Raw genomic sequence first — 19,390 nt, 5'->3', positions numbered from 1 at the left:
GAGGAGGAAAAGCCAATGAGCCAAAGCTCATTGATTCAGCTTTCCCCTGGATTTCACTCAGCTTTGGATCAGAGCCACAGTGGATAGACAAGAGCAGATTTCTCAACCTCGAGGAATGCCAGTGTTTAAAGCTGTATAAATTTTCACTCATCTTTCACCACTGAACACTACCTCTTGCTAAGGCACATTCACATGCCCCAGAGATTTTGTGATTAATAACAGTGGAATGATTGTTATTTAATTACAGCCACAGAGTATTAGGGCAAGTTACTATACGGTGAATGCACCTGCAGAAAAGACCTCTCAGTATAGATCCTTTACATGGCTGGAGCTATATTACTAAAATACTCTGTGGGCATAATGACTCTTAGGAACTTCATGGAAGGATTAATTAATAAATGTTGAAGTGGGTTTGAAAAAGGAAGTGATCACATGGGTGAGGTATATATCCAAGCGGGTATAAATCACTTAGTACTGACTTTGCTGAAATCCATTTGTCTTTCATCCAACTGCTTTCGAATAATATCCCTCAAGGTAAGCTTTTCTAGATGTACTCTATAATACAGAAATTAAGAAGAAAATGTAGAGAAAAAAAAAAAAAAGTTATTCAGCACTCTGGAGTACAAGTAAGACTGAAGTGAAGGTAAGAGATTTCAGACAGAAAACTATAAATATTTAGAGCTCTTAGATTTATAACCTCATATCCTGATTAAATATTACAAGATTTTTAAATAAAAATGAATGCAATATTTGACTTTATACTTGACAAACCAGAAATCAACAGTAGGTACATATTTGAAAACTGATAAATAATTGTTCATGTATTTGGTTATAAAAAACCTCCATGCCTGACTTAGAAAATTATTCTAATTTTGGGATGAACTGTAAGTGTAGCTCAAAACCAATTTTCTGTCATTTAATGAATACTGGTGCAAAGCTTTTGGCTTCAGAAGAATTCCTTACTTACATTTCTAAAAGGACAAGCATACCCAGATTTTGAAGATCTTCAAGCAATATAGAATTTGTGATTAGTAAAATATATGATGCATTCGATCAATCTCAACACAGATCAGAGCAAATGTGTGACTACAGAGTGGGAGTGATTTCCGTGACGTGAAATAAACTAATATGCAGGAGTACAAATTAACTGGGTTCAATAGAATCAATTCCAGAATTTTTGTTCATTTATAAGAACTGTTTGAACATTCTGTTAGATCAAGGTATGAAAACTGTTTGCAAAACAAAGGATACTTCAAGCACACCATTTTTTTGCTCTATGGACTTGCTCTGTCCATGGAACTTTTGAGGAGCCTGATGACTAACTTATATCAATACCCAAATAGATATTGTTATTCAGGTTTATAAAGAGTGTTGATAAAATGTGGAGCAAATGTAAGACTAATCTTTGCTGCAATATGTACACTTCCTATGATAAGGATAAAAAACATATTGCATCAAGCAGAAATGTGTCCAGATTATAAAAGAATAATTTTCTAATTTAATGTCTTCCTACTCTCAGATTCAAAAAATAACATTCTGCCTAATATTTTATTTAACTCACCAGGCACATCGGTCTTCTGTGTGATTTTTTCTTATCTTTGGATTAAACCAAAAATGATTGCAATTCTTCTGGTGTCTTTGTCAATGGTGTTGCACAGTGGTAAGTCACCATTCACTCTTTATGATTACTTGGCATTTATTCCTAAATACTGTTTTAATAATGTGCACATAGAAATAGAACTCTAGAAACACACCTTCTACCCCTTCAAACCTTGTTGTTCAACATTCAAATGCACTGAAATAAGTGTAATTATTGAGTAGCTGTACATTTATTTATTTATTTATTTATTTATTTATTTATTCTCAGAACTTGTTGTAAAGCAAGAAACATTTAGTAGGGTTAAAATATTTAAACAAAAAATTGCAACTTCCCTTCTGCTAGCATTTGGTCATGATCTAAGTCATTTAGACTAAAAAAAATAAAAATTAAGTGGGTACTGAAATATTACTCATGCTCAGCTAAAGCTCCTCCTTGAAAATTTACTTTGATTTTTTAATTTTATTTTATTTTATTTTTCTTTATATAACTCTTCAGATTTTGCTGTCATGAAGTGAATGAGCTTCTAAGTGATACAGTGAAAGGGATGGAAATGAGAAAACATTTCAAATTTCTGCAATCCCTGCGTTTGTGTGGGAATGTCATTATAATTAGCAGTGTGCAGGTGAAGAAAAGGGTTCATAGAAGGTCTAACACCATTTCTGGTTGTTCTGTGGGGTTACTTCTGAAGTGAAAAGAAAGCCCAGCACCTTTGCACACACGAAATTCCACAATGACCTACCTCACCTTCTCTCATTGCCTCTCTTCTAAGGTGTCACATGCATTACAACACAGTAAAGAAACTGTTCTAACACAAAATGCATGGAGAAATTATGCTATTGAAAACAAGTCTTAAGACTCCTACTGTATGAATAGAAATCAATAACAGTTTCGGCATTTTCCCACTACAAAGATAGGGAGATATCTATACATGTCTATAGTGAATATCTACTTCACTCAGAAATATCTGGGCACCCAGAAATTTTCCTGACATAGTGTTTGAAAGACATTTTTGCTCAAAGCCTCAAAAAACTGTGCCACAGTTGTTAGATGTGTTTCATCCAGCTAAGCACAGTCTAAGCGCAAAGCTTTGAATTGTTACCCTAGACCATTTGTGGGTTTGGAAAGGGTTCTTGATTTATACTTATGTGGGATCCATTCTACAAATCTCTACGTTGAGATTGAAACAAATATCTTTGCATGAATTGGTATCTTTGTGAGGAGCTAATGTGATTTACCTTGAATAAATCAAATAGGTTGGGTTTGCTGCACCCTTATTTTTCCTAGCACAATCTTTCTGCTCCCCAAGTATTATAATGAATGCATCCATGCCCTGTATTTTGACATTTTAACATATATTTTGACATGACTGCAAGAATAACTGGAGGCACACTGATATATTTATTTATTTATTTATTTATTTTTCTATGGGCTTTGTTCGTATAACACTTCTGAAAAGCATTGTCAGAGTATCAACATCACAGACACAGTCCAGAATCTATTTTTACATGCATTTGAATGATGAACAAAACTCTGTGGCTAATGCATACAACTGGAAAGCCCAAGGGCTGATGTATCACACAAGTCTTTTCAGGACATGTGCCAAGTCATTTAGCAGGTTGTAGAGAAAGGTGAGAGAAGCTGACCTCCCCAGGGTGCTCTGTGATTTAAAAGATTTATTTCTGTACTGCAATCTTTCACTGACTATACAAGGAACAAGGTGGGAACATGAGCCCCAAAAGACATGATAGAAAAAGAAGAAAAGAGCATGATTAATGCAGAAGGTATTTTCTCGTTGTCCCTACCCAAAAATTTAAACAAAATTAAACAATCTTGTTAGCAAACATTGATTCATTGATCTTGACTCACTGACAATCAGAAATACCATTCTTAGTAACAAAAGGATTAGAAAAACTAAAAGTTTACCAAGCAAATGGAGGATGCTGGAAGAATGACATCTTCCAGCAGCTCTGTAATGTGCCTTTATTAATCCTCTTCACTGTCTCTTTTCAAGTCTATGGAGTTTTCATGCTTTCCAAAACTTTGCTGAAAGGCCTAGATGATCAATGGCTACACATCAACAATGAGTTCGAGCTATGGAGATAGACAGTGTTTCAAAACCTGGCTCTAGATACATTTGACAGACCATGGCTTTGGGCAAGGATGTTTGTGAATGTAGAGGAAATACAGGTTTTAAACCCCAAAATAAGTGGCAGCTTTTCTTTAGCAAGCATGGCTTAATGTGTACACATATCTATAGCACTAAATGCTGTTTCTCTTGGTAGGCACATCATTATTTTGCTCGAGTCTGATTTTCTTGTGGCTGTCAAGCATTCAATAGACTTGTTCCAGTACTGTAATACCAGCCTTTATCGAGAGGCTTTTTCTGGTCTGTGGAAAGCAGTCTCTTCCTCTCCATCCTGTTGCAATGAGGGATGTTTCTGGTTGTTTGCTGTTCATCTAAAAGCTTTTTATTGGGGCTAAGGCTTTCAGGAAAACAATAACATAAAAGGAAAAACGTCTTCCTATTCTGCCACCAAACTTGACAAATGTAGTGCTGGAGGTATACTGACAATGTCTGGGGACATCTTGATCACTCCGCAAGTTGCAGTGAACTTGAGATTCCTGAGAAGATCTATTTATATAGTCTTAAAAAATAATAAAAATAAAAAATCTTAATCCTTTGCTAAACTTCAAGTCAAGGATTATCTAAAAAAAAAAAAAAAAAAAAAAATTACTCATTTTCCTCTTCATTCTCTTACACCTATATTTATTGCAGGAAAATACAACAGAATAACAAAGTAACTGTCAGCTCTTTCGCAGAATTTTTCGCAGAAAAAATGGACAGAGTTACTAATGCCAGTTATTCTGAGAGATAACCTATGCCATGATTTTAAAATCATTTTTTCTTTTTTAATTCAGTCTTTAGATACTTGAGCCAATAAATACCCTCGAGTTTTCATCTGTTAATAATAATAATAATAATATAATAATAACGTTAAGTTTAAATCAATTCAAAGTAACACATTCTCTCCTAAAAGTGTACAGAAAATAAGAACAAGGACAATATGTGGGACAGGCAAGAAAGAGTACTATATTTTATCCTAATTCAAGGTATTATATAAAAAAAAAAAAAAAAAAAAACTGCAGAAAATATACTGTGGCATCTTCAAATGTGAAAAACAAACAAACAAACAAACAAAAAATATTGACTTAATATGAAGAAACTGCAGGCAATAAGTTCTCCACAAAATCAGTCTGAGAAGCTTCCACTTTTACATGAGAATGTCTGTCTTTTCTATGTTTGTACCATTTAGCAAACATCATCTTGGTGGGAAAAATTGTTGACCTGACCTGTTAGCTAAATGAAGAGCAAAGGCTTGAAATAGTTGGAGATGTATCTAGACAGTAAACCCTTATGCATCTTGGTGAAACAGCAAAGTGAAACATCACGTGGAGAAGCACTTAATATGTCTAATACTAAAGCTGTCTCGCCATCTATAGAATAATTGCCTGGGAGATGCAGTTAATGCTACAGAGAAGGTAAATCAGCTGCTGCTTCTCTCCATAACCCAGGACTGATTCCACCCAAGCTCCATCCCCCAGGCTTTGAGTGCTTCCCCTGAACTCAAGCTCTGGACTCACAGCTCCCATCTCTACTGGAAGATTTCTAAAGGCATGCAGCAAACACAGCTGTGGAGGTGTCTGTGCAAACCTCTTGACTTCCAACAGCTGAAGAGCACAGGGTTACAAAGTAGAAACATCTGGAACAATGCAAGTAGTTGGGCAACTAAAGCAGTTTTATACAATTATAATAATAATTTCTAGCAGGTGTTATTGTTCAGAAGAGCATGGGAATGTGAGGTTTAGCACACCACAGTTTAACAGAGGCTGATTTTTAAGTTGAAGCCAATGTGACTTACAGGTATGCTTCTGGACTCCCCAGGGTATACATGGAGCCAAGAAAGTGTTTCATTGTTTTTCTATATCAGCTTGTTGGTGTAGGAAGATATTCAAAATGCATGCAGTGTATGTGTCATAATGAAGTATGTTATTATGTTTTCAATTTTAAAATCTTTTTTCTTCTCAAATTTGTTTGCCGAGGTAGGTGGCCAAGAATTGGAGCCACCGATATTTCTGCCAGAGCTTCTTAACACACCTGAAAGAATCTTGAGTAAGAATGTTTTAAGCTTTATTTTCTATAGTATTGCACTGCAGTGGGGAATAACTCTTGCCCCAGAACATTGCAGGGAAGCATGCAGTTAGTAAATGGATAGTAACTCTTATCTCAAAGTGTTTTGACAACAGAAGCAAGGCCAGGGGTGCTCTGGGGGCCATTCATGTCACCTACTTTTTTAAAATATATACGTATTTTTTTTCATTTAGACAATGCCACATTACTGAATGGAGTCTTTCAAAATGTGGAAAGCGTTGCATTATTTTTTGGTAAGTATGTGTTCCAGTTGTACTTCAACGGTGGAGTTTATTTTTATATGTACTGAAAAGCGATGAGGATTTTTGAGGCTGTAGATCTCTCCACCGACTGTAATAATACTGAAAACTGCTGAATATCAAGCACTGTTTGATGCCCCCATTTAGTGCCTTGTTTAGGCTCTGCTTCATGCTCCCACCACCCAGGTGTGTCCCAGGCCTGGCTCACCTCTGTGCATCAGGCATTTATGGCTGCTCTCTTTCCAGACTGCCTGGGTTCTCACTTCACCTGGCTACAGTCCATCTTCACTAACTTCCCTGCCCTGCTCAACTTCGTGAACAAAATGAAGTGTGTTAGTGGCTTTTGTCCCAGGGACTTTGAAGACTACGGCTGCTCTTGCCGGTTTGAGATGGAAGGGCTCCCCGTGGATGAAGCTGATGAGTAAGTCTTATGCATGTCAGATATCCTGAAGCATAACACCTGCCTATATGATTTAAGGGTTTCACCACACTTCAATGTGGAGACACACTTCCTAGAAATAAAAACATCCTCCCACACCTGCATATAATTTCACTGGTGGCACAGCTGTCTTAAACTGGTGGTGAAGAATGGCCACTCCTGTAATAAAGTAAGGATCAAACCCAACTTCTTGGTATCTCTTACCCACGTGTCTCTAAATTCTGAGCATATCTTTATGAACAAAAGATCATTTGTTTCTTTGTGCTGGGGAACTCAATCTCACCCTGAAATCACACCGTGGTGCCAAAACTCGGAGGGCCTGTTAATAAGACAAGTGGGATTATGTAAATCTGAGCTTCTCAGTGGGTTTACAGCCTTACCAAAGTGCTGTTATTGGGAGCAGGGTAATACATCAGCAGTGTAAGCACACGTAGACTTTAATGGAAATGTTAGCATCTGGGGGATATAAAGCATCAACAGAACCAGGTTACAGCTAAGTGTGACTTCAAGTGGCAGATAAGAGGTTAAGTAAACCTTGCCCTGATTGTCTGTGCCAAAGGTATGAGACACTGAAGCATCTGGGCACAGAGAAGAGCAATGTAGCTCAAAAGCTCTTCCAGGTACCATGCACTAGTAACAAAACCATCCAAACCCCAGTTTGTGCTTTGAAGATATACTGCTCCAGACCCTGGCTGGGCTAGTGAGAAAAAAAAACATAACATCAGGTAAAATAGCCAAGAAAATCAAATGGCTATACACTTTTACCAGCAGGAGTTAGGAAAATAAATTAAAAGAAAATTGAGATACATCTACGTCTAAATAGAGAAAAAGAAAAAAAAAGGCATTTACAGCAATGCAATAAAATAATTTCCTGAGTGAAGACACCAATGGCTATTGCCTATAGCTAGATGGAAATTAGTCCATCCACTTTCCAGCATGGGATGGCTGGGAAAATGCAGATCTAACCCTGCTATTGAAAAAAATAAAAAAAAAAAAAAAACAAACACAATGACATTCTGAAATGAGAGCTCGAGGCAACTCAATGGATTGATACCTGAAGAGCTGAGCACCTGGGCTTTTGCTTCACTCAGCTCTATTTCAATGCAGAGCAGCACCAGTACAAAAAGAGCACAGAGGTGTTAGCCGTCCCTCAGTGAGCTTTCCCTAGCTGCATGGCAACCCCACTGCAGTTTGCAGCAAATGTAAACTGATGATTCTTTTGCCACTGGCACAGATATGGTCTCTTGGTTCAAGACACCCTCCCAAAAAGTGGTTACTACTTATATTTCTGAGAAGTGAAACGAGAACTGGTGAGGATCTTGTTTTGTTTGAACTTTCATTGCTACTCACAGCTAAAGTGGCCATGCAGGTATTTGGGGTTTGCCTGACAGTAGTTGTGTAGGACAAGGTGAGGTTTCTAGCTGCCTGTGTAGTATAGTGGTAGGAGAAAGCTGCTTCACTATGCTGTAAGAAACACATTGAGGCCCCTTCTCATGGCTAAATCGTTTATTTTAATTCTAATTGTTGCATTGAGGAGAAAGAACAAGAAAGAGAGGATAACACCCCACCCATTTATATAGCCCCAATGAGACACAGTGATTCACAAGGCACTGCAGAGACCTTTACCTCTGAATGCTGGGTCCTGCGTAATTCTCCAAATCCGCAGTGAGAAGCTTTGTGCCAGAGCTGGAGACAGGACCTCCAGAGCCAAGCTGTGGGGCTCTGTCTGGCAGCGTGCTGTCAGCAGATATTTGGGCATTGGCATTGGATTTGTTACTGAAACTGCTTCTAGCGTCTTTGTGGGACCTCAAGTACTGTAGCAGTAAAATGCAAGCATGGTGTCCCACAGCCTGCAGACCTGCTCCCACCACTGAGTTTTGTATTTGTAATCCCACCAGACTGATTTGGGGAAAAGCAGTACTCAGCCTTTCTTTATCCTAGGGACCACTGCTGATCTTGGAGGCTGACCTTGAATGGGAAGGAAAATAAATTGTCTGCACTTTGTGTTGTTTCACTCTTTAAGATGCTGTTTCCAGCACCGCAAATGCTACGAGGAAGCAATGGAGATGGAGTGCACGTGGGACCCATCAAAAATTTCTACAGATGTCAGCTGCTCTACTGAAAACCTGACCTGTGGTAAGGTTACCTTGTCACAAAAGCATGATACTAGAGTCGCGCTGTGGCTGAGAAGCTCACTCTGGTCCATCTACCAAAAAACACATATAAATTAAGCAGAAAACATCTCTGTGGATTCTTGAGGGATTAAGTGTTCTGCTCAGGGATTTATCAGGACTCCTCTAACAGGCAGCCTCCTAATGAGGTTTCCAGGCTCCATTGCAGGACCATGGAGCATTGCTTGAGATATCTCCACACATCGGGAATGGAGATGATACTGAGGAACGACCTGAAAAGCAGTGCTCCTTCTGAAGTTTTGTCCACAGGGTCACATACACTCCTCAGGCACAACAGCATAAACAGCAAGGGCAGAGACCGCACTGTTGTGAAAGGAGCTACTCCATGCATTACTAGTAAAATCTCAGTGAGTGTAGAGTGTCCCTAATCATTTTAATATAATTTTTCACCTAGTATTAGCACTCAGGAAAGACTATATTCTAGAACAGGATTTGAGGTTACCAGCAAAAAAGAGCAGAATCACAAAACCAAGATCTTCACAGCTTGTTTAAATAATGATCTGATCCAATTTACACTTCTTGTTCCAAATTAAAACCATTTTTGTTTTCTGAACCAGTCTATAAATACCCAAGCACATTTAAACATCAGTAGTGTTTCTTCTAGCTCTTTCTATGCTTAATAATCAGAAAACATTTTGTTCAAACTAAAAAAAAAAAAAAAAAAAGGAAGAAAAAAGAAAGTGACTAAATGAATAGTCCCTGTCAAAAATGTGAAAGATGTGAGAACCTTCTGAAAGATCAATGTTTTCTGAAGCTCTGAAAGGTAGAAGGCTTTGAAGTAGGAAAACAGTATTTTTCAGGAAACTCTTTCATAGCCTTTATAAGGAGCAAAACACATTTTATATGAAAGACTTCGCCTGAGGACTGTGAAGTCCTGGGGTTAGGCAGACTATTTTAATGAAGTCTGTGAAATGTCAAACTCAGTATCAGCTGGCTTAAGTTTTCCATGGAAAAATTAGATGCAGCAAAGCCCTGCTCTGTGCTCCTTGCTGCTCTGTAGTAGGAGCTGCTCCAGTGCTCTGTGCCAGCCGTGCAGGCTACACAGAGCTGTGTTTCAAAACCAAACTACAAAACGTGAACGTGTTTAACGTGAAGAATCACAGTATAAATAGGTATGCGCTAATGAATATGGACACAAGCCTTACAGGGAGGAAAAACAGGTGGAGGGAAAAGATATCTCAATAGCGCCTTGTTTGGATTGTTGTTTTGTTTCCAGAAACTGGGGATCCCTGTGAACAGTTCCTCTGCACATGCGACAAAGATGCCATTGAGTGTTTTGCGAACACCCATATTAACTCTTCCTTGAATGGGCTGGATGTCTCCCTCTGTCCATCTCTGGTTACAGGTAACAATCAGGATCTGACCGACTGCTCCCTCCTGCCAGCTTCTCCGCTGGCATCGGGTTTGACCGAAGGTAAAGGAAGCAGTAGCTGGGTGGTTTCCTGCACTAAATCTGGCGGTCTGTCCTGTTCTCCATTTCATGTGCCCTTTCCATTTACTGATACTCAAATTAATGTAAGAAGAGAAAAAGAAGGCTAATTGCCATACTGGAGCAAGGCCAGAAGAGGTTACAGAGCCAGAAGGGGGCTGGAGAATCTGATGGAAGAGGAGAAGGCTCAGGGGGGGTCTTATTGCTCTTCTCCACTACCAAGTGGAAGTGTGCAGAGGTGAAGGAGATAAACTCATTTTGGAGGTGCACATGGACAGGACAAGAGGCAAGGGTCACAACCGCAAAAGGGAAAGTCCAATTAGACATGAGCATTTCTTTATTTTTTTTCAGGAGGCTCCTGCCAATCTGGCTATTGGGTACTACTTAGGGTTATAGCAACCTGCTGAGGTCACCAGCAGGAATGTGAAACTGACAGTATTGCTAGCTAGATCTCCCCTTAAAGCATGCAAAAAGTAACTAGAAGGGAAAAAAAAATAATAGACCCAGTCTGCTCTGTTACTTGTTTTCCGTTATGGAAGGAAAAATCCCCTATAAAGGTGAAGGGGATATTTATCTCCATTGTCATACACTGACCTGTGCTCTGTAGCTGAAATTACAACCTGGTAAGACTGAATACCCGGCCTGTGGGAACAGAGCTGGATTAAAAACTTAATTCATATGGATTGCAACCAGAGCATGGTGGGGGGAGGACCTTCAGACACCCAAGCTGAGCCAGATACGAAAAAGCTCTGCTAGTTTTTCTCATCCCTTTGTTTGTATTTGTCAATGTTAAGGACAGCTATACATGTTTATGGCTCTGCATGTGTGCATCCCTGAGTAAAGAGGTCAAGGGAGAAGAAAATGCCACAGCAAAGTTTGTATTGATGCCAGAAAATTGCTTTGTGTAAGCCAGTAATCTTTCACTGGGATCAGATGACTCTAATATAAAATATGGCAGCTCCAACATGTTACAAATAAAAGAGAAATTGTCAAGTGTTAACAGGAAAATCATGCTACTCTTGCTGATAAAGACAGATGACATCTTATTTCACTGAATATCTCTGCTAATTTTAGGCTCCTGATTTTAATTCTTACTGGAAAAAATAAATCCTTTGAATGAAACATTTTTATTTAGTGTTTGCTCATATTATTATCTTTCTGTGTCTGTTCTGTCCAGCTCAGGCTTTGTTAAAAAAAAAAAGGCAAAACTTCCAGGAAAATATTGATTCTTTATTACAGAGAAAATTTGAATGAGATAGGGATATATTTGCCTAAACCTTTACTTTAATAGGAATAAATCCGGTGAACTCCTGTTTTGTTGTACTATTGAGATAAAATGTTGACAAAGCCCTTTCTTACACTTTAGTCTCTAAGAGCTTTCTCCTTTTCAGAAACAACTAGCAAGAGAGAGCTGACAACACTTCACATGGAGGGTACGTCCCCACCTCTTTAACTCTATGACTGGAGTATATTAAATCAAGATGAATGTATACATTGAGAAAAATAAATCGAGTATTTAGGAAGCCATGCTTCAGTAAGATTCTTAGCCAAGTGCCTGGATTAAAACATTTTTCATGTATAAATATTTAATTCTTATCCTCATATCTTCACAACAGGACACATATTTAAGCATTTGCTGAAATGAGAATGTAAAGAATGCTCACTGCTGATCGGTTTTCTGGTTTAGATTAAAACTGTGATAGAGACTTAGGGCTTTTTCTAATTGTAATGTACTTGTTTGAGTAGGATTTGTTATCAGCAGTCAATAGATAGTAAGGAAGTATTTTAATAGTTACTTTAACAATAATTCGATTCATACCTGTTATATTTGTATCATAAATATAGCCCTATGAAAAGTACAATCATAATAATATTTGGAAATAAGTTTCATTCTGCTGACTCTGACCATGTTACACCAAGTTCCTGTCTAACAGGCATCCTAAGCCACAATTCTCTTTGCAGTAAGAATACTTTTATTTTTGCAGAGCTCCCTCATCACAGGACTGACAAAACACTGGCTGCAACAGCATCCGTAGAAGAAGGTTTGCAACTAACAGTGCAAGAAGCACTGCTTTCAGCTTCCAAAAGCTGGAAGAAAAAAACAGAAGAACAGGCTGATTGTTTTCTTACAGCCCTTCTAGATGATCGGATATAAAAGTAGACACAATGTTTTGGTGATCCAATTCAGGACTGAATGAGAAGGTGCAATTTTTCAGTTTGTGTGCTCAACATGCTTAACTGGTGTTTACACGAAGTTTACCTAGGTCTGAGACTGAGAACTCTGTGGCAAAACCTGCTTTCATCAGAACAGACCTTTATTCCCTGGGAAGAGACCTTGCAGCAGGGAGGCTGCCTGGCTGTGCTGTGCTACGTGGCTGCCAGCCGCTGCACCCACAGCCAGTTGCATACTCCTTGTCTTGAAAAAGAGTTTAATCATACAAAATGAAACAGTAGCTATGCGCAGTATTTGCACATCTGCACCAATCTTCCCCCAAACCAATTACTCGTGCTCTCTGAACTGGCATAGTTCATCATAAAGCTTGATATATTGCTCAGGGATAAAAGCCTGTAATAGAAATTTTAGAAAGCTGAACTTATAACACAGATAACATATCTAGTCAGACTGCAAAGGAAATATTTGGAGAACCATTTCCATTTAACTACTTGTGCCCCCATTTTAAACCATAGGAGCTTCAACATTGCTGTGTGAACCATATTAAGCCGAAGCTAAATACTCTGCAGAAATGCATTCAAAGGCAAAGACCTACTTCCTTATATCACAACACCCTAAAACACACACACAAAAAAGATGCAGAGACTAATTCTCTTTTTTTGATTACCTGATAGCTCTGTTTATAACTTATCAAAAATAAGCTGGTATATAAAAATCAGCATATGAGGTAAACAAATAAATCAGAGGTTAAGGAAGGATTTGGGTTTGTAGCTGCCCATCCATTTTTGATTTACAATGCAGTCAAACACAAGGTGTTCACAAGGAGCATGCATCTGTTCTGTGCACAACAATAGGATTTTACACTTAATTCTCTCCAGTGTAGTCTGTCAGATGGATTTAATAAGGAATTTTCTGCTTCATTCATATTTATGTTGCTTCTTTGAAAGCACATTATTCAAAGGTACAATGAGCTTATTTTATGAGTATCACTTTGTCTGTAACGATCAATGCACTGCAGACAAGACCAGGCAAATCTCCATAAATGAAATGCTGGGGGTCTTTCCTTCTCTGCTGAAAAATCTCTTCTCATCAGCTTGATTTTTCATAAGTCTGTGCTGGCAACTTCTCTGAGTTTACATTTTCTGTCCTCAGCAGTGGTTTCTTTTGCGCCCAAGGAGATGGTCCTGGGGACTTTCAATGTGGAAGGTAAGAGTCTGCTTATACTTTTGTTGATAAATTGGGCACTCCTGCCTCCAGGTGATAACAGGTTTTGGTTTATTAGGCTTTATTGTTGTCATAGGCAAAAATCTGCACCTCAGGATTTCTGGATAATATCTCTAGTTCTTCTGCTGACCTGAATATTCTTGAGCAAACTACTTTGTTTCTCCTAGTTACCCTCTTTATAAAGAAAGGTTAATAATGATATTTGGTTAAAGTATATAATATTCTCACTAAAAATCACTCAGGAAACACACTGCAGAGATGCAGCAGGTATCATCCCACTACCACGATGCCTCTGCTTTTTGTCTAGTTATCACAAAGAACCCCAGAGGTACTGCTCCTGCTCCTCCTGTCCCCTTGCTGAAAGGTTAGCGACTCTGAGCTGTTCTTTTCCTTTGACTGGCATAGCAATACTTTACCTGAAGCATCACAGTTCAAAATTACACATGGTGAGGGCAGGGCTGCTGGAGAAGAAAATTTAGATTGGGGTCAGGTGGCAGAAACACAGTCAGTAAAATCACACTGAGAAGTATTTGCTGTTCATTGCCTCCAGCCACTTGCTTGCACTCCTCATGCAAGTACTTGCAAAACCTCTTCATGTAATATATTTTCTGATACAATGGTTGATCCTTTAAATTACATTCATAGCATTTGCTGCCTGAAGGGTTCATTTTGATTTTACCTCCTCCTTTAATACATAGAATTTCATGGAACTCTTTCCAGGTCTAACAGCTTTTACACCTTTTACAGTTATTATTGCTATAAGCACACTCATGCCATTAGCTACAGCTAAAAGTGGAGAACCATGTCTTGGAGGTTTTCAATGGCCCATTTACGTGGAAATGATCATTCAGAAAGAAGTAAATACACCAGAAAATGTCAAATGACATTGAATATGGTGGGAAAGAAGGAGATGCTTTTTGACTCAGATTGCACTCTCTGGAAAACACCCATGTCCTCCTTCCTAGACCAGAAAAATGGCATTGCTGTACTGGGTGCTGCTCAGAATCACTGAGCTTGAACATATCTGAATATGCATGTCTTGTGTTGGAGGTCTGCATGGCTACTAGAAGGTTATCTGTAATGTCTGTTCTTGGCAAAGTGCAGAATATCTCAAATTCTGGTTATATTATCTACATTTAGCAGGAATCACTTTCATTTTAATACATCACTGTCAAACAAAGCGTCACGAAATGAGCACCTTGCTGAGCCATCAGGACCAGCATGTTGCTATTGATCCCTTCCTGCATCCTTTCATGGGCTTCCCTGTGTTCTTAGCGGTATTTTCACCCCCTTTTTTCCATTCTCTGATCCTCAGACAGTTAATTTTCAATGTGTACTAAAAACAGAACTTCAGAGGGATAAAATTAATGAATTTGAGTTGAATTCAATTAATTAGTTAAGCTGGGGTACGTAAAAGGAAGGGCTTTCAAATTGTGTAAACTATACACATAGTCACTTTGAAAATGAACTATTTTGTATGTGAAATAACATGTTCTTTGTATTAACATTTAGAAAAAAAATGAAACAAGTTGATTTCCATTTGAAAATAGAGTTTTCATTTACAAATTAGCTTATATTAATAGTGAAATTTTAAAAAGAAGAAGAAAAAAAGATAAATAACACCCCAATTCAACAAAACATTCCTGGTCAATGCTACAGCTTAAAATAATCTAAAAATAAAGACCAATGTAACTTCTAGGATAAAGAACCTCCCTAAAATTATTCTGCTATTTAACCTCAAATTATTTTCCCCTTAATATTTCCTTGCAGTTACAAAGCAGTAAATCCTGCATTTGCCCAGCTCTGCATCGGTCAAATCATTTTCTACCTTCACTAATAATGCTATTAGTTTTGGTACCCTTGTATGAACTGACACTATATATTTTTTTAGGCTGTTTACTCAGAAATGGCATCTCATGTTATCTCACTTGCACTTCTTCTCTCAGTATGGCTGACTAATCAGCAACCCATTTTTTTTTCCTAATAACTGGCATAGCTCTTTACCACAGTATGCAACATATAAAATTTACAAAACCACGAACAAATAATAATAATAATAAAATATAATAATAATAATAATAATAACAACAACAACAACAAACTTAACTAACTAAAAAGTAACCAATCTCTTAACCAACCAATCTCTTCCTGCCCAGTCTAGCAGTTACCTTGGTCATATTTAACAAGCACAACTTTTTTTCTGAAAGGCAAGACATGTGAAGAAGTGATCAGTGTGGATACTCTTTGCTTTTCTAATCTTCATCTTGATTATTTTTTTCTCTATGACCATCAGGTCACAGCAAACTTGCCCCAGGATATTACCCTGACCTGCTATCTGAAATGGAAATCTGAGTGTTTATTGCTCCATGCTTCTGCTTTTCTCTTTCTGCTTATTCAGGAAAGGACAGATTTTCAGAAGCTGTAGTCCCTGTGGGAGTGAGAACCACCTCCCCAGCCTCCTCCCCAGCAGATGTTAACTCGGTGGAAGTCAAAATTGTCCCTACTGAGAATATTCCTGCAGGCACATCTACACGGATGAAAGGAAAAGGCAAGTACAGGCTGCACTACATCTGCACTAACATAATTTACACCGTTCTGTTCAGAGCTTCCCGAAGAACCAGCATTTCTCACCGACTCATAATTTTCTCCCTAAAGCTGGTTAGATTACAAAGGATACAGGGTGTTCAACAGGGAAAGAAGGACACAGGGTGTTCAACACTGAAAGGGGCAGTTCACTCTCTAACAGTGACCAGGAAAATTTTATTAACCATCAATAGTCTTCAGTCTATTAATTAAGCAAATGTTGGAAGAATACTAATTGATTATGGCTTAGAACATGCACTTCTGGTCACATTACTTGTAGAAGTTTATTCTAGATTTGCAAGTCTAATCTTTATATGTCTAACCTGGGCACGTGTAATCTCCAGAGACAAGCCCTGCAAGAGGTGTCCAGGGCACAGCTACCACTGGGGTAGCTCTGGACCTGGCACCATCTGACAGGGGACCCAATGGACCCGAAGGAAAAGGTAAATTAAGATTATTTTTTTTTCAGTTACATCTAATGAAAAATGTACCTTTATTTTAAAAAGTAGGATTGTATTACACATAAAGATTATAGTTATTCTAAACCAGTCAGACATGTGCATATGGACATGTACCATGAAGGAATTGTTGCACATCTTTGTTTGAATATACTCTTAATGCTACATGGATGACATTTCAGATAAAAATTTGAAAGGTTAGGACAAAATTTGTTGTTTCTTTCAGCACAACTTAGTCACTGCCCAGCTATCACTGCGGAGTGATATAGAGTCATTAGGACTCTGTTTTCTGAATTAGCTAAGAGAGAAGCTACTGAATTCTTATTTCTCTCAGCTGGGCTTGAATATTCTGGAAGCAATATTTAAATACAAAAGATTACAAAGGGTTGCAAACTACTCTCATTGCAACCCATTTTGACCGGTATTTTATATCTGTGTAGGGAATCTCTCTTTCCATTAAATATTCCCCCCCATTTCTCTTGCTGACTTGCTCAGTGGTATTATAAAAGGCATAGGTCGTGGATTGAAGCACTGATTTTGAAATAATATTACATTGTCTTAAAAAATAAAAATAAATGAAAATAATTGATGGTTCCCAAAATACTTATATCATCAGAAGAGAGCCCCCAACTTTTGAAAACATGGTATGTGAAATAACATCTTCTTGCTTGACAGTATGCGAACGATTAACCTTTCTGCAAGACAGAGGAAATGGAAGAGTGAAGAGGGAGCTGCCGCAGCTAGGAGAAATGCTGTTCTGTTTAACTGAGCGGTGCCCAGAGGAATTTGAGTCTTACGGTTGCTACTGTGGACAAGAAGGCAGAGGTTATCCTACTGATGCCCTGGACAGGTGTGGGCTCTTCTCTAACCTGCGGTTAGCTTCGGGCGTTATGGACCAATGAAGATCAGTGTGCCTTTTGCCATCAGTTAATTTACAAATTAACCTTCTCCTTAGGTGAAATTCATAATAGTTGGGAGCCACATGGGGTCTAAGTATAGTGTACAGCACACAAAATTTTCCTGAACTTGCACACAAATAAAACTACCCACACGTGATAAAGTAGGCTAGATCAAGGCTAGTGAAGGCTCTGGTCATCTTGCAGTTTTCATTCAGCCAACAGTATTTAAACACTTCAAGACCATGCTAATGGAGCATTGGGACACAGTTGCAATTTCTATTTTAAATCTTGAAATTAAACTATCAAACAAAACCACAACACCTTTAAGCACTTTATACCAAATGAATTAGGAAGGTGGTTGTAAAGTGCAGATGTTATTATTTTCTTCTTCATGGAATTTTTTTTCCATGATATGGAAACTGTAATTTCTTAGTTTTAATGGTCATTGAAAATAAATAGATAAAGTAATTAGGAATGCACTGTGATTGATGCAGGAAAATGAAATATTGTCCAGTTACATCTACTGTTTATTTTAGGTGCTGCTTCTCTCATTACTGTTGCATGGAACAAGTTAAGAAACTTGGATGCCATGCAGAAAGAACCTCAAGATCTGAAGTTGTATGTTTTGATCACACGCCAAAATGTAAGTTTGGGTTAGAGGATGTTTGCTGTTTTCTGATGACAGTGTATCAAAGTATTACAGACTGAGCACCACCATACCTGTGATGTGCTAGCTCTGAGTAGGAAGACAGAATAAAATGGCTCACAACATTTCATCAATGTTTACTCCAAAGCTGAAGTATTGAGGTAAAGGCTACTACATCACTGTGCAAGATGTGATCATGTCAGGATGAGAGAATTGCACTTGTATTTTTTGACTGAAGACAAAGGACACCTGTTGGTGTCTTTACATTCACAAATTCAGCAAAAGCCAGTCACAGCCTCAGCTGCTCCGACCTCACTGCTGGGCATATTTAGATGATTAAAAGTGAATTTGAAAATTTTATTTCAAAGCTCATCTACCTATGACAAATGACACATTGACTAATTTTAACTGCTTTTAAATATTAATTTTGAATTTTCTCTTTCAGGTATTGGTTGGAGCCTGTGTGAGAAACTCCTATGTGCTTGTGACAAGACGGCAGCCGAGTGCATGGCTTCTGCCTTCTTCAATGAAAGCCTTAAGTTTCCACAAGGGCAAGTGTGCCAAGAGGAGAAAATCTCATGCCGAAGTGGCCCTTACGAAAGGCCTCCAATCGGCACAGAAATGGGTGCTGGGATTTCCAGCTCTGAGGAGAGCAGTGAGGAGGAAGGTCCCCTGTGGAGCACATTCAGGAGAGCAAAGAGAGACACGGGGCATCCTTTTGGAGAGCCCAGGACTGGGCAACACGAAGGCAGATAACCAAGCACAGCCACTTGCTTGAGAAATGGCACAGGGAATTTCACAGCCAGCCCTTACTCTTTCTTATCACTCTGCACGCAGTTTTACATTTTCCAGCATGCTAATGGCATAATCATAGGCTAGGTTTTTAAAGCTAAGATGTATTCTCCTTTCCATAGTGAAGTCATCACTATGGTCCATCTATGTAGAGCAGCTGTTACTTTAAATAACTGATGGCATTCTGCATCACTTTATTTGATTTCCGATCAAAGCTCTGATTTTTGTTAACTGTGTAGTTGGTTCAGACTGGATCTTACTGATGGTGGCTAAATATTTCAAATTTTTAATTAAATCAATTTGCAACTACTCCAACTCCTTTTGCATTCTTCCTTTAGCAAGCAAAGCAGGAATCTAAGGTAATCACATTAAAATGTATTGCTTCTTCCCTAACTGAAATTTTCACCCCAGAGTTTCTGCTGGTCTGCTAGATCACAGCAATAAAAGGTATATTCTGTGCCCCAGCTCTGGGTACCAAGCACAGTTATCTCCAGTTTTGAGAGATT

The 19,390-nt window shown here is 38.4% G+C and overlaps 1 protein-coding gene across 1 annotated transcript; it reads left to right on the top strand.

The window, feature by feature from the left end:
* Positions 1-1,614: 1,614 nt before the first annotated feature.
* Positions 1,615-19,174, top strand: OC90 (otoconin 90). Its single transcript, XM_068672967.1, has 15 exons — positions 1,615-1,657; positions 2,370-2,371; positions 5,702-5,771; positions 5,984-6,043; positions 6,296-6,470; positions 8,512-8,624; positions 9,897-10,025; positions 11,501-11,542; positions 12,095-12,151; positions 13,438-13,488; positions 15,905-16,054; positions 16,434-16,532; positions 17,223-17,397; positions 17,983-18,089; positions 18,538-19,174. Exons 1-15 carry the CDS (start codon positions 1,615-1,617, stop codon positions 18,846-18,848), a joined length of 1,584 nt encoding a protein of 527 aa, XP_068529068.1. The 3' UTR covers positions 18,849-19,174.
* Positions 19,175-19,390: the final 216 nt, after the last annotated feature.

This window comes from Anas acuta, chromosome 2, assembly GCF_963932015.1.
Source record: "Anas acuta chromosome 2, bAnaAcu1.1, whole genome shotgun sequence".
NCBI lineage: Eukaryota > Metazoa > Chordata > Aves > Anseriformes > Anatidae > Anas > Anas acuta.
The sequence above is the reverse complement of the archived record's forward strand: the minus strand, read 5'-3'. Positions and strand labels throughout refer to the sequence as shown.

Coding starts and splice junctions, on each gene's coding strand:
- OC90 (XM_068672967.1), top strand. CDS start 1,615: ATGATTGCAATTCTTCTGGTGTCTTTGTCAATGGTGTTGCACA. Junction 8,625..9,896: donor TACTGAAAACCTGACCTGTG/GTAAGGTTACCT, acceptor TTTTGTTTCCAG/AAACTGGGGATCCCTGTGAA. Junction 18,090..18,537: donor TTTTGATCACACGCCAAAAT/GTAAGTTTGGGT, acceptor TTTCTCTTTCAG/GTATTGGTTGGAGCCTGTGT.